The 16,327-nt window shown below is 36.5% G+C and overlaps 1 protein-coding gene across 6 annotated transcripts in view; it reads right to left on the bottom strand.

The window, feature by feature from the left end:
• Positions 1–16,327, bottom strand: part of elmo1 (engulfment and cell motility 1 (ced-12 homolog, C. elegans)) — a 130,455-nt gene that overhangs the window by 72,276 nt on the left and 41,852 nt on the right. For all 6 annotated transcript variants that reach the window (XM_038288665.1, XM_038288669.1, XM_038288668.1 and 3 more), the window contains exon 2: positions 4,431–4,587. In XM_038288665.1, the coding sequence (XP_038144593.1) occupies positions 4,431–4,508 (78 nt within the window). In that variant the 5' untranslated portion in view covers positions 4,509–4,587. The remainder of the gene's footprint in view (positions 1–4,430; positions 4,588–16,327) is intronic.

Here is a 16,327-nt window from a genome sequence, read left to right as displayed (position 1 = left end):
GGATCATCTAAATAAGTGGTGCTCCTGATTTTCAATCATTCTGGTGATATGTTTACTTAAGGCCGTCCTACGTGCTCGTCCCCAGTTAGCTTTTTCTTTCTGCGCATGCACACTTTCAGGTGTATGTATTGGTGAGCTACAGTTTCAGCCAGTCATTGAAGCTCACCTTTCTCACAGCGGTTCTTTGAAAATGGCCGAGGGTCGTAAGAGAAAAAGTGACCACGTAGTGTATGAGAAGGGAAAAAAAGGCCTTAGAAGAGGCAGATATAAACCGAGGTATCTCTCCACGCAAAGCATTATGGGATTTGCTGTCACAGCGGCCCGCTGTCACCATACGCTGCCACTACCCGACAGCGGCGACTAATAACAGATGGCGCAGGCACCGCTTGGTGAAGGAGTTACGTGACCAATGGGGAGTAAAAGCAATTATCAGTCCAAACGGTAAGTTAAATGAGTTCACTATAAAGTCCACTATATAGTCCCTGCTCTATATAGTGATTAAGGGATCTAGGGGTTAGGGCGGACAATCAGACACAGTAAGCTTGTGTTAAATATGAGCTATGAGTGCAGCAACTTTTAAACAGAGTGTGCATGAGGAGAAATAGGCTTGTGCATACTGTTGCACGTGTTCAATAGGCGTTCCCTCTCGGGAGCAGGCACAGGGTTGTGCATGTGTATTTTTTTTTTGGTGGGCAAATCTTTCAACAACAAAAAATCACGAAAATCCTATAGGTATAGTGGCTATAAAGGTATAGCCACTATACCTTTAATTGCTCAAAAGAACAAACAAGAACATGCTAATTGACAGCTGACATAATGGTCTATGTATCAAAGTTGTTGATATGATTTTTTTTTGGATATATTTAAGTGGGAAATATTAGGAACAAGACTGGCGATCTGTCCAGGGTTTGTCCCGCCTCTCGCCCGTTGACAGCTGGAGATAAGCACCAGCACCCCTCGCGACCCCGCATGGGATAAAGCGTGACGGAAAACGGATGGATGGATATAAGGAACAATGATAAAAAAAAAATATAAGTGTTAACCCATGTGCACTGAAATAAGACCTAGTAGTTGTTGGTGAAGTCATTTGGTTCAACCAGATAAATAGTAATAAAAATACTGACAAAATTATCACTGTGCTCACATAAACAATTAACAGGACAACAAAAACCAAAAATGAATTTATGCACACCCGCACTTATAAATGAACAATGTTTGGTTGGACTCAGACGAGTCAAGAAGCAGAAGCCCACTCCTCATCGCATGACTCAGACAGCCATATGCTACGGCAGGGACTATTGTAAAGAGGAAGAGGAGGAGGAGGGGACTGATGGTGGAGGACAAGAGAAGAAGAGGAACAACACAAGTTTCACAAACACAACACAAAGAAAGGAGGAGGAGTGAGTGGGGGAATGAATGAGAGGGAGAGGCAAAGAACGACAAGAAGGAGGGGAAAAGAGATGGGTGGAACAAGAGAGAGATGACAGCTCAGAGATTTGGAGAAAAGTAGAGGAAGGGGCTATGGAGGCAGGTTCAATAAATAAAAAATTTACTAAAGCCAATTTGCTGTATGAAAAAAGAAGCTCATAAAACATCTCAACGCATCCTTTCATCTACCCTCTCCAATTTGTTAAACGAATCACAACAAAACCAGAAGCACAAGTACTACATAGTTCAATGCTTCATTCATTGGATTATCCAATGAGAAGAGCCATTTGTAGCGGCAGTTGCCTCAGTGACGCATAGCTTGTACAGTAATTAGCCCATCTGTGAGTCACACATACACACATGCAGGCATAGCCAGAAAGGCCACATTACACATTGTATGTGAAATCAAACAGCAACCATGCCTACTTTAAGCGAGGTAGTCATTATTAGGGCTAATTATTTTATCACGCCGTTAGTCACTGTTTTTCAGACAGCAAACGTCAGCCGACATTCTGAGCAGTTAATATGATCATAATAACTATTTAAGAGGGGTAAATAATCCTCTTAGATTAGGCAAATAAAGCAACGCGATTATATAAAATGTTTTTTAGGAATCTCATGATTGAAAAATGCATATTTTCATTTAAACACAAACGCTTCTTAGTCCAGCCGTCCTTGCAGCAGCAATTCAAAATGACACATTTATAGTTCAGTTTAGTTAGAATATGATGTAATATTTGCAGCTATTTCATGAGAATAAACGTGATAAATGTTCATATATTTACAACAAATGGCTGACAGACATCACCAGACTTGTTGCATTAAGACCAACTGCAGTGCAGACTTTAATGTAGAGCTCAACGTTTGATTACTGGGATTAAGGCTTTTATTTGCTATATGTGTTCTCAGATATTACTATAAACATAGACCTCTTATGGGTATTAAGGAATACATATGTTATAACAGCTTATACTTTCTTATAGAGCCTAGTCCTTATAGAAAGAGCCCAGAGCTGAAATTAGTTTTCTCTAGCTGTGTGAAGTATAGAGTAATGCAACATTACCCCTCTCACACCTGTTCCTGTACTCGACAGGCAAGCTTTTTCTTACTTCAAGGTAAAGTGGAGGATTTTCACAAATTGTTGAAAAGACCCACCCTCTCCACATTAATAAAAATGCACATGCACAACCCTGTACCAACTCCTGATAGGGAACGCCTATGAAACGCGTGCGAGAGCATGCACAAGCCCATTTCTCCTCATGCACGCTCTGTTTAAAAGCTGCTGTTCTCATAGCTCATACAAGCAAACTGTGTCTTAACGTCCGCTCTAATCCCTCGATAACTATATAGAGCGGGGAGTATATAGTAGACTTTATAGTGAACTCAGTTAACTGACCCTTTGGTCAAATGATCACTGCTTTTTGCTCCCAGTTGGTCACATAAATCCTCCACTGAGTGGTGCCTACGCCATCTTTGTTATTAATCACCAGTGTTAGATAGCGGCAGCCTATGGCTACAGCGGGCCGCTGTGACAGTAAATCCCATAATGCTTTGTGAAGAGAGCTTTCCGCGCAAAGCATTCCAGGATATATCTGAGTCTACTGAGGCCTTTCTTTTCTTCTCATACACTTCGTAAACACTTTTTCTCTTACGACCCTCAGCCATTTTCAAAGAATAGTGGTGAGAAAGGTGAGCTTCAATGACTGTCTGAAACTGTAGCTCACCACAGATATATGCCCAAAAGTGGGGATGTGCATAAAAAGATAGCTAAGGGGATGACCCAGTGGGACGGTTCTATGTAAGCATATCAGCAGAATGATTGACAATTAGGAGGAACAGTTATTTTGATGATCCGCCCGGAAATGAAAGATCGTCCTCTATACCTTTAAAGACAAGATCAAATCAGCAGTTTAAAATTATTTCTCATCACTTAAAGAAGTCATCAATCATTGAAGAATGGCAACTTAAATAGCAACCCCCATTACTTTTCTAAAGGTTATGGTCTTTTGATACGAGTGAAGCAGCGAGATAATGATACTTTTCCTATTTTTATTTCAATACCTTGTCACACTGTGCGCAGCTCATAGCAGTAAGTGCCTGATGAATCAAAATAGCAGCAAGAGCCAATTAGAGGAAGCATGCAACATTGCTTAACCAGAAGATTCTGACAAAACTGACCACACTAAGATGAATTGTTTCTCTCATGAGGAATCACTCTTTGTTTAGTTTGAGCACAGATGCTCCACATCGTTGCATTGAAGCTGGGGCTAAAGGGTCTAACATTCAGCAGTTCCTTTACTCAAAATGACTCGTCTCAGCCAATACGCTGATCCTAACAATGTGCTCATCTGCGCCTGAGTGGGTGTTCAGTGGAGAAATGTGCACACCACCAGAGAACCAAACTTGTATTGTAAATCACACTGAATGAGAGGTTGAACATAACGTTTGTAATTTCTGTGTAGATGTTGTCCATTTACGAGGGAGTCACGCTTTCTGTTTTTGGCAACTTAATCACAAAACTCTTCAGAATTATTAGAAACAATTATATTAAGGTAATTAACACTATTAGAGCATGTAGACAAAAGATGGTAAGTGCTGGGTGGGAAAATAAAGATCAATCAAGGATGATCAGATGCAGTGTAAACTAACAAGGAAGTTCTGAAAATTTTGAATAAATTAAAAACAACCTCTGTGAGACTACCATGCCCTGTTAACTGTTGAAGATGCTATAGTTAGCTCTTAGTTTGTAGGTTCAAGATTTGCACAAAACATTATTCCGATCAAAGGACCGAATAATGCTATATTTGAAAGATACTTTTAGATTTATGAAACTTTTTTCTCCATTTATCAATTTCTGAAAAATTTTATTTCATTCTTGTGAATGTAATATATCTCTTTTTAAAGGAATATTAGGTACAAATCACGTGCAGTACTTTTATCTGTTACATTAGCACCGAACTGGATTTATAGAACAATGTTATATGCCTATTTACGACACTCACCTGGTCTATCTCCATGAGCTTAGGGAAGGCCCCCGGCCACTCAATGGCCACCTTGACGATGTCTGCCGGAGGCGGCATGGCTGCCAGGAGAGTGCTGGGTGCGAGTCTCGCTGCCTCACACCTCTGTCAAACACTTCTAAAGATGGTTCATCCAAACCTGCAAACAGAAAGGGGAACACATTAGGTGGTCATACAAGATGTGGTTTAAAGACATTTCTTTGAGCAGTGAGCAAATGCAGACAAGCGCAGAGCTAAAACATTCATGAGAAATAGACGCTGCATGTAATATTTGGCATGCACGTCACATTCGTTTTGAGCTTTTAATCGTGCATCTACGGTGGAATGATTGTATAACATGCAGTTTACACTTTAACAATATACTGACAACACAGTTTTCTAGTGATTGTAGATTTGCGCTAAACAACCTGCTCTTTTTCATCATCAACAAGCTTTTGACATAAATCAGGATTGTTCTCTGACCAAAAGCTGCTTTCTATGTAGACCGCTTTACATTTGAATCATATTTATTATGGTTCGAGCTTCAACAGACATAGTTTTCTAAAACAGTTTTAGATGAAAGTTGGGTATCATTGAGTCCAAGTCTCAACCACTTCATCCTAACTGTTAAATATAAAAGAAAAGAAGCAGGTTGTGATGGAAGAGTGACCCACAGTCAACAAGGTCTAAAGATAATCACAGATCTGAAGAAGCAAATGTCCCTAAATGTGATTAAAATTGTGGATTCGGAGTCTGACGATCACAAACTGCAACCAAAAGCTTCTGTCCAAAACCAGCTCAATTAAGCTCACCTGTTATTTGGAGCTGCCCATTTTGAAAAGATGAAATATTTAATTGATAAAACATAAATTGTGTTTTTATTGTGATACTCATAATAATGATGAGGGTCATTATAAATGCCCATCTCTATTTAAATCAAAAGAAAATCAGTTGAACCTTAAAACAAACTGGGTGCAAAAGAGGTTAATCTGAATGGGTATGGAATGCACAAAGCAGAAGCCAACATGGGCTTCAGTAGTGACCCTCGAGAATGATCAGTGCTCTCACCCTCAGGTGTCTGTGCCCAGAGACCAGATCATTTAGATCAAATATACAAATTCTAATAAGAATAATAAAAGAAAAAAAGAAGCCAGAATTATGCAAGAAGCTTTCTGTCTGTTGTATTATGCTAAATGCCATTTGTCAAAAAAATCTGGCAGATTCTATGTATATATTTGTGAAATAAAAAAAAGAAAAGTTTATGAAATCTTTTCTCTTTAAATATAAATACACATAAGAATATAAAGATGAGGGTAGTTTTTTTGGCATTTTAATGTTTAGAAAAACTGCTGAGCTACAGATGTATGCACTGGCCGAGTTTTAATCAAATGCTTTTTACAAAAACGTAAACTTTTCACACATATTACTCACATAAACAAATAGACTCTATAAAACATACCTCTACTGCCAAACAATGATGTTATGATAATTGGACTCAGATTCAGAGGAGTGACAAAGCTAACAAAACAACATTGCTGCCCTCAAAGGCAATAACTGAACACTGGACTCGTAATCCAGGGTTACTCCAGTGGTATTTAGGACACTTTAGAGGGTACAAAGTAGCACAATAGGTGGTGCAGGTGCCAGCAGCATGTCTGACCTGAAAAAATCCCCAATGGATTTCCAAGATAAGCCAGTTAGAAGACCCAAGTTGGAGATCCAGCCAAATCACAGCCACTCTGTAAAGCGGGGCTTTGTAAACCTGTCTGTAAGTTTGCAGAAGGTTTTCTAATGGAACTTACTCCTGTTCACAGTCTTGGGAAAGTGGAGGTTTCATATAAAAGATATGATCTATTATTTATAAAGTACGCCTGTTTAGAAAACTTGGAAGATCCAAGTTTCTGTTAAAGCACTGGGTTTACTTTTTCCATCTTAATCCATAATGCATAAAAACTGCCTGAGACTAGCTTCTAGGAGAGTAACACTGAGCATAAAGTTGTACATTTTGATGCATAAATCCTGCATGCATGTGCACAGAGCAAGTGGTGGAACGTCTCCATTCATGACACACATGTCACAAAAATCCTCTCCATCTGGAGTCTACGCTCTACTGAACAATCTAGACCGCTTTTTGTAAATGTACAATAATTTAATGACAGCATACAGAATAATAGTCCTCTGATTTGGTAGGAGTCCCCCCCCCATAATATTTGCTGCAGCCTTAATTCAAGGGGTTGTTGTCATGGCAGCTGCTGCATCAATAGCTTAAGATCTGGATGCGATTTTCTTTCTAAAAATGACTGGCATACTCAAGTCGCATCTGCCACAACTCAACCAAAATGAGTCATTCAAGCTCTCCACTTTGAATCTCACCGCTGAGATATGAATGACTTATGCTCATTCAACAGAAGATTGGTTTTATAAAGTACATTAAAAACTTGGCGCTCTACAAGCGCTTAGCATATGGGAGGTTTGAAAGGTTGTATTTTTACCATTTTCTCTTTAAAAAAGCACTTCCTGGTAAATTCAGACAAATTGATGATAGAAAACAAACAGATAGATTCTGTATCATCCCAGCAGAATTAACACGCTCCATGTCAAATATTTAATCTCAGAAAAATTAATGCAGCATCATTAAACACTGTTGAACCCTTCTTCAATTTATTTACATCACCCAAGTATTGTAAACCAGGTTAAAATCGAAAAAAGATTGCCTAAGATAAAATTAGTTTTTTATTGATGAGTAGATTCACTAGTAAAACCCTGGCTCTATATACAATATAAAACCCACGTTTGTCATATTATATATAATCACGTTTTAGTTTAACTTAAGCAGCCAATCTTATTCTGATCAACCTGTAAAATAATAATGACACTTAAATGGTACTTGCTTGGTAACGTGAAGTAGGCTAAGAGTAACAGAAAGTCACAGACCCTCTAGAAGAGGAATATCAAGACAGTTTACAGCTACAAATGAAACAAGTCACAAATCAGCCCAGAGGAGTTTGTAAAGACAGTTATAAGTGTTGAACCGTCTTGCAGGCCAACCAAAATATACTCGGTAATAAACTGTCAAATCATGTAGGTCGTCATTAAGGAACCAGGAAACACATTAGAAGCACTTGACACCAAAGAAGCCTGCATTAAGGACACATTTTAAGACTTAATAGGAAAGTGATACTAGAGAAAATGGCACCAGATTTCCAAAGCAAAAAACACTGCTGACGAAAATGAACCCGAAGGTGTGACTCATCTTTGTCGAAAAACATGTCAATGTCCACTAAGACGACATATATTCAATGGAGTAATCAATAAGAGACTTCTTGTGTCCCACCGCCTCAAATATAAGACTCACAGTAGTTCAGAAAAGTAACATTGTAGCACCAGTCACAAATGGTGGTAGGGTAATGGTCTGGGTTTGCTTTGCTGTTTTAAGAGCTGGAAAACTTGCCATAATTGGATCATTAACAAAATATGTCCTGTACAAGACACAGTAAGAGAATATCCAGCCATTAGTTATGATTCAGAAATGCTCACAAGTAGTTTTACCCAAATCTGTAAAGTTTCAAAGGGTGTAATGAAAGCAGAATAATTAAAAACCAAGTCTTGGTTCTGGTATAGTCTCAAATTTCTATTGACTGAAGTAAACCTTTTCTAATCAAATTCAACACATTTTGTGAAGTTCTAAACCTGAATTTACACCCCGTTTAACTCTAGTGCAAACTTCACTGCCCACCATATTTACACTGCATCTGCTCCGATTCGGTGCAAAGCCCAGAGGTGCTCCAAAGAGCATGTGTATCTCACACAATAAAAGCCAGTGATAAATGCCAGAGTCAAAAAAAAAAAAAATAAATGAATTATTCTATGGATTCTTAACACTTAAAACTGCTTCACTTTTTGTTTTTGTGCAACCAGTTATATTCTACAACGACTGAGGTACACTGAGGTCAAAGAATCCCTGTCTTTTTCTAAGTTAATATAAACAGCCCAGTAGATGATCTAATGTAAGCAAATGCATATTTATATGATATGAAATCTGTTAGTATATTGATTTCTTGAATATAATCTAGTCTGTCTTAACTGAATCGTTTAAAATGTTGATGTTGTGACTATTCCATTTCTATTTAAAATTAAAAGAACTGAATTTAACACTTTTTCAGGTTATCCAATGTGTGACAAAAAAATTTAACAAAAAAGCAAAGACAGTTGAAATGTATAAAGGAGTAAAAACCTTTTATTGTGCTCCACATCTTAGTTAACATAAGTGGTGCCATATTCATACACGCATGCTGACTCACTCACTCAGTTTCAGCAGACAAAACATGGTAGTCATTGATATGCAGACACCTGTGTGTCCAAACAAAGAATAAAGACAAAGAGAAAGTGACCGAAAGCTGTACCCTCTGTCATGGTTGGCCAAGATTTAAGACATGCTGTAAGCAACAGTTCCAGGGATTGGTCTGATCTTTGGTTCACCACTTTAAATAAAATGAATGCAATTCTAAGAATGCAATTCTAAGAAATGCAAGGCATTAAGAAGATAAATCAAATGGACCAAAGGGTATTCTGTTTTGTGTGCTAAGGGTTAATGTTTCAACAACTACTCAGTGGGCAGAACGATTTTCAGAAAACACATTTATGATTATGTGTTGTCACAATCAGAGACAATATTCTCCATACATTGGCCATTGTGTCAAACTAGTCCTCCCATTCTCATCAGTGCTGTTCACCCAATGCTTTCTTCTTCGCAGACATGGCTATGCATCTAAATTCCAGCAGATTAGAATCTTTTTTTAATCAGTCAGACTACCTTCCCATTCTTGATAACAGTACCGGTTTAAGGTCACTAAAATACCCTTCTGTTGCTGCTCTGATGCTTACTTTGCACTGCAGTATGTGGTTTTCATCAGTTTTACAGGCATTAATGCATTGAGCTGCTGCTATGATTCACTATTTTGTTAACCAACAATCAAGTAGCTGTAACTAATACAATTAGTGTTTTTGGAAACTGAAGGAGCAATATCTATTACTCTGTTGAGGATAATACAGATTACCTGTAGGGCTGTCAATTAGAAGTTAGTTGCTTGAGCAGGCAGCCCAATAAACCAGCAAAAACAAGTTTGCTATTCTTTTATTACTGCATAAAGAACAGAAGGAAAAATAAGTAGAACATTCTGTGCAACAAGCTGAATAATGGAGGTCCAAGGTTACCGTTTTGCCTCAAACAATATCGTTAAAAACAACTTGTCCTCAATTCAACCACAAATGTGTATGCTTAGGTTTTCCTCTAATGCACAGAAACACATGTGGCTGTGCACTCAGTAGTTTTTATTTGGACGGCGACTGTCAGTGCAAATAGAAAAACTAAAACAGAGAGAGCATAAAAATTCCTGATTAAAAATGTATCTGCTTATATAAATATATGTAATGCCTTGAAGGTTCTTTTGCTTATCAACAGCAACGGCTGAAAACATAATGATCAAAAGTTGCAAGGTCATTGTTTCTTTATCGGAGAAATAGTTTCACCTGCAGAGTAGTCGTACTTTACCTGCATTGCACTGTGGGTAGACGGATCATCTGTCTGAAAAGACCCTGGTGTCTGCAGCACAGAAATAAACATGACTTCTATTTCACCTTTTCAATTCAAACCAGAATGCAGCTTGCATCACACAACAATAATGAATATATTATTTATGATGTACACCTATATTGGTTTTTGTTGCTTGGAAAAATTTCTTTATCTTTGCTTTTGAATTGCAAATAATTTTTTATTTTTTTTTTCAAACTGGGAGCGAACCTAAAATGTATCTAAACTAATCATTTGGATGAAAATCTGTTTTTTCTGTGTGAAACTGATAAGGTAAGATTTGATAGTGCAAACAACAGAATCTCCTTCTGACTCCAGCCTTGCATTGCAGCCAGAAAACTGGCTCCAATAAAAACAGTGAGGTTCATGCTTTGCGTATACGGGTTTATTATTTTAAGCATCTTGTCATCTAACAGTGACTTCAGATGACGCAAGACTGGTTACCCTCTGGGATTATTGGCTGGAAATACACATAACGATATGTTCAAGCACACAAACACCGATCTCATTGCTAGCTCTAAAAACAGGCTTAAATTCAATTTAGAGACATAGTCCAATACACCATCACACAATGAGCAGCTTTACAACATGGCCTCATCTGATTAACATATTTCTATATTCCTTCTACCACTCCTGAAAACAGCATCCAGGCAACAAGATACAAGAGGTGCGTGTTTGACCATACATGTCTTTAATAGGCTGTGTCAATTCCCATTGTGTCTTTCTGACATCTCATCAGAGTCACTTTATGGTAAATGGTAGCTTGATACCAAGCTATCTGCTGTCAGACCTCATCATGTCAGAATCGGCTGATTTAAATCAGCCTTGTAAAGTTGACTCTGAAAGAGTTCATGTTTATTTTTTTTCTCCGCCTAAAGGTTAGACAAGCTCACAGGCAGAAACATCTCCCTGTTTTTATTTTCTTTTACGACAAATGATTTTATGGTTCGGCCAGTTTAAAGAGTCAAATCTATTCAAATCTTCTGAGAAGCAAAAGAAAGACATTCTTTATAACAGGCATTTCATTTTTTTTTTTATTACTGAAATAAATTCAATTTTTTTAATGTTTTAATTATCTGAGATGCACCTGTATGTAGGACTGTGCTGCCAAGACTAAAATAATACACAACAAGACTTTAAACTGCAAATGAGAAAGCATGCAATCAGTCTATACTTCAACATTTGCAAATCTGAGATGAAATTCTTTGAGATAAATAAAAAAACAGACCAGATTGGACCCAGTGGTTCAGAAAAAGCTATTGATGAGCAGTAAAGGGCACAGCAGAGGAGAGAAGGCCACAGATTGAATGGGCAGGGCTTGGTTCCCCTTAATAATTCATGTAGTGTTATGCAAGGGTCACCTCATCTGTATTGGACTGAGGAAAAGGGGGAGGGAATAAAAGGGAGAGAGTAGGAAACATGAACCTAAATAGAAAAAGGAAAGAAGAAAGGGGTAATTAAGCTTAAAAGGAGTTGGAGATTTTTATGCCAGGAACATGGCAACTACAATAAAAGAAAAAGAACAAAAGGCTGCAGGACAAGTGGTTTGAATAATAAAAACAATTATTGAGAAAATAAAAGCATAACGTTTTAGGATAAATTTAGACATTTGTTAAAGAGACAAAAACATGAACATTTTATTGGAAACAGAAAGCAGGGAAACAGCAGAATTTCAGCTTTTCATTTAACTCACAATGGAGATAAGAACAAATTGGAAAAGCATGTGTGAAAACTGGCTGTTTATCCTTCGACCTATAAAGAGGATCCATAATGTTGCGATGAGGCAGCAGTTTAACCCTCTCCCTAAAGACCTAAATATGCAGTTATTAAGAGTCATCTTTCCCCCATGCAGATTATGTTAGTGTTGAAATTATAATTGACCTAATTGTGACCTGTGGTATTTCTTTGACATTTAAGGTGCCATAGTCTGAGAGGCCTAATGTCTGCAAAACCACTCAACCCTGATTTAAGTATAGTACTCATTAAAACTCAAATGCTCTCTTTAATTATTCATTGAAATATTTTTGATCTGTAATAAAAAAAGGGTTTTATAAATCTTTGAACTTTAAAAATATAATCGAAAAACAATAGCGGTGAAATAAATGTTGAACTGTGCTTTATCTTTCACTTCTTTTGCATTGAGCTGCTGCAGTGGGTCGCCACAATCTAAAAATATGAACACCTTATAAATTGTATTTTTTTTATAAGAGCACCTATAGATATTTCATTCATAATTTTAAATACCAACTTTTTGTATATTTAGGGGAATGAAGATAAAAATTATCAGAAAAAAAGGAAATTAAATGAATGAGATGCTTTTATATCACTTCGAGAGACAATATTGAGTTTTCAAATGATACTGCCACCTGTGGCCAAAACACATAATTACAGCATTCCTTTGCTCCTACTTGACAAGTTTTTTTTGTTGTTGTTTTTTTTATTTTTTTATTTATTTATTTTTTACCTTACGTGGAGTGTCCGAATTGACCTTGATGCCAGTCACTTCTGAGTATCCACAAGATCCATCTTAAATATAATACTTCGTTTACTTGCTAGGTTGCATCCGTTTAACATAGAACAGCGCGGGAACTTCCAACCAAAAGTACATTCAGAGAAAAAACAAACACTACAGGCTTATTGATCCATCGGTGCTGAGCTACTGAGGTGTCAGCCTGCTCATCAGGCAATGTTTTACTGGTAAAGGGTCAAATAAAAACACTATTTTAAAGATACATATTTTCAGAAAAATCTTACAAAATGTCTCTTTAAACTTTTTTTTTACTGGTTTTAAAATTGAAAAGGAAAGCCATGTGTTTACCCTCTCATGCTTTCTTTCCCCAATTCTCTCCTGGTAAGTTATCCAAAGGCTGCCCTAACCTATGGTTTTAGTGAAAGGAGAGTTCAATAGTAAAATGACGTTGCATATTAAAAATGGGACAAAATACCCATATTTTTAAAATATAAAGGATTTTATATTTTTCTAAGAGCTCTAGTATATAATTTAAAGGGTAAATGACTTTAAAATTATGTCTACTGCTTGAGCTTGGTTTTCCATAGTTCTATTATAATGATCCAGCTGTTGATGGCAATTACAACTAAAATATAGCAGAAAGAAACATTAAAAAGTGTACAGGATAGATGTTTAATGCAATTTTTCACGTAAAGGTTTTACTTCGGGCAAACATTGTTAATGTTCATGCTGACTACAGTGATTCTGCTTCTTGTTGATTTTAAAAAGATTCTCCTCTAGCTTAACATCTGATGCCTTTACAAAGGGCCCAGCTTGCTGCAGGGCTCAGAGCATGTGCGCTCCATCCTTTATGTGCAAACTGAGACAAAAGGTCACCAGCTCTGGGTTGGAGGGCTATGAGCTACTGCTGCTTTGATCATGACACCTTAAACATCTACACACCCATTACATAGCATGATTATGTTACCCTTTATGTGTTTGCATAACAGACACATCCCTAACATCCCCAAACACAGCCCTAAGCTCCTGTATGATAGATCAAAGGTTTTAAACCTATTATCATATATCACATACAACATAAGAAAAAGATTTATTCTTATTCCTTCAACCACAGGATTAGAGATCTAAGCAGTTTTAGGGATAAAAGAAAATATAAAAAACAAACAGCTGAATTAATCTCATCAGAAATTAGCATAAAACATAATCTAAAATAACCAAAAATGAATAAATAATAATAAAAAAAAAGAACAAGTATTTCCCAACATATAAAAGCCTGTAAGTTTTTCTCCTAATATGATTCACATATATTTTTTATATATTTGATGATATACTGATAATATTACTGAAGCCTATTTAAATAAAATAAAATGTAATTAATAACAGCCCCTTGAAAAACGTCTTTTGAAATGCATTTTAAAATTCACTGGTGCATTTGAGACCACCCTCCTTCTGCAGGACCAAGTTTTTGCAGTCTCAGCAGTCAGACAGACAGTCTCATAATTACAAAATCTTTTTATTTACCCACAGACTCAAAGGTAAAAAAATAACCAGATTATTCACACATCACCACCATTAATATTCTAACTGAGGTCTTTAAATCAATATTTAACCCCGCCCCCCTTAAAAATGAAATATACTACAGTTCAGAAATAAGCTAGTTGTTATGCTTATGTTGTCTCAGACAAAAGCGTTACTTGTTAGTAATGGAGTGACTAAATGATGAAAAGAAAACCTGGAACAGAGTGTTTCTATAAGAGAGCTAATATTTGAGATGCCACATTCAGGCTTATATACTACGACAATTTTTTGTGGTATATATTGGACCAATTTCTGATATCAATACCAGATTGGTCACATCCCTAATCAAAATAGTGAATGAAAAAAAAAGGAAATTAATTTAAAAATGAATCAAAATGAATTCTCATGGTTTCTAGTCCTTATTGGATTTCTCCTTCATTGTTCACTTTAAAGACACAAACAGATTGCATGAAGACAAGACAAATCTCGTCGTTCAATTTAATTAAGGTGACTGCAACATAACTCAAGTTGGTAAGTCACAAGTGAAAACTCAGTGCCGCTGACTGCAGAGTAAACAGCCTGACTACTGTAATTAAGTCATATCAGTTATACAACCAGTTACTACAAAAGTAAAACAAATGTATTCTGCGCAATAATTATTCATTTTACAATTTTGCCAAGTTAAGAAATTTAATACAGGAATTTCGAGATCATTTTAGTATAAGTGCAGCTGCATTTCCTTTAGCATGAAAGCCGGCTCGAAGCTCATCCTCTTTACTGTCCCCTATGGAGTTAATTTACTGTTACATTTTCTAAAATACAAGGTATCCATGGATCACTGCTTCCATGTTCCTTTTATACATCTGCTTTTTTTCTTGTAAAATGCCAAGCCGACATATTATTTTAATTAAATTAATTTTATTTTATTTATAGCAGGAAAAGTCTCATTTAGATTAAAAGTCTATTTTACAAGGACCTACTGGCAAAGACAGGCCGGAGTTTAGTGACATTTCTACATCCTTGTTAATTAAGATTAAGGCTGCAAATAATGGTTATTCTACAAATTGATTAATCTGTTGATTATTTTTTTATTAATAATCTGATAGCCAAAGGTTACTTAAAGATTATTTTTCATTAAATAAAATCAGGTGAAACAAAAATGTTTCCACTTAAGGACTTCTGGGTAGAACGTATTGACAGAAGAAAAGATTTTTTATCTTAAAATCAAAATGTTTAGATTTTTTTTTTTTTTACAGTCCTGGTATAATTACTGCTCTAAGTGGGTTTCTCTATCAGCTAAAGGCATGTTTTAGAGTCTCTATACTCTAGTTAATGATTAATCGATTACCAAATTAGCGATGATTATTTCAATAATCGATTAATAACGATAAAATCGTCTTGTTTCAGTCCTAATTAAAAACATTTTATAAGAGTCCAAAGAGAACAGCTTACTCACTCACTTTTTACCTAAATGTTAAAACTGACAGTAAAAACTGTTATTCTTACCTTAAAAAAAAACTTCTCAGGTAGGGAATTAAATATATTAATTAGAAATGGAAAAGAATAGCAGAGATCCAAGGGACAAAACCCAAAAGCCTTAAAGCACTAGTTCATTTAGAATTTAAATAGATCATATATATTCTTTCCAGCATTGTGCAAAGCTGTAGTTTTTTGCAAACATTTCAAATGATAAAGATGAGTTATAAATTAAGACAGAAGATGAAGTTAAAGTTTGGAATCATTCTATAAGAACTCGGTATTCAATCGAAAGAGGAATAACAATCCTCTATGAGACAAAAAAAAAAATATGTCTGTCCACAATTTCACAAACACTGTGGGTAAAATAGTTCCTCCTAAGTAAAACTACTGATGGCAAAACTAACAAGGAATACAACATCTCAGTCATTGTAGTTTGGCTGCTTTGTGTCGGAAACCAGATCTAATTCTCACAACACCACCACAGCCAGGATATCCTGTCAAACGACCGTAACAGCAGCATGTAACAGCTCTAACGCACAGCCAGCAAACCTCTAGCAAAAGTCTCAGCCACCCAAAGTGACATAAAGCAGCTCCTGTTGAGCATGCACCAGGCTATATCCCTCCAACACATCTACACATAAGTCGAGAGAGAGAGAGAGAGAGAGAGAGAGAGAGAGAGAGAGAGAGAGAGAGAGAGAGAGAGAGAGAGAGAAACAGAACAAGATGCTGAACAAGGTACAAGCAAATCCTAAGTGCAGTGATGTGACTGAGGAAGAAAGCATACTGGGGTAAACAAGTGAGTCAGAATCAATTAGAGGTCCTTGGATGACGTTCCTGCAAAAC

This window comes from Cyprinodon tularosa, unplaced genomic scaffold, assembly GCF_016077235.1.
Source record: "Cyprinodon tularosa strain WSP-4 unplaced genomic scaffold, ASM1607723v1 ctg26, whole genome shotgun sequence".
Taxonomy (NCBI): Eukaryota; Metazoa; Chordata; class Actinopteri; order Cyprinodontiformes; family Cyprinodontidae; genus Cyprinodon; species Cyprinodon tularosa.
This window is presented reverse-complemented; position numbering and strand designations above follow the sequence as displayed.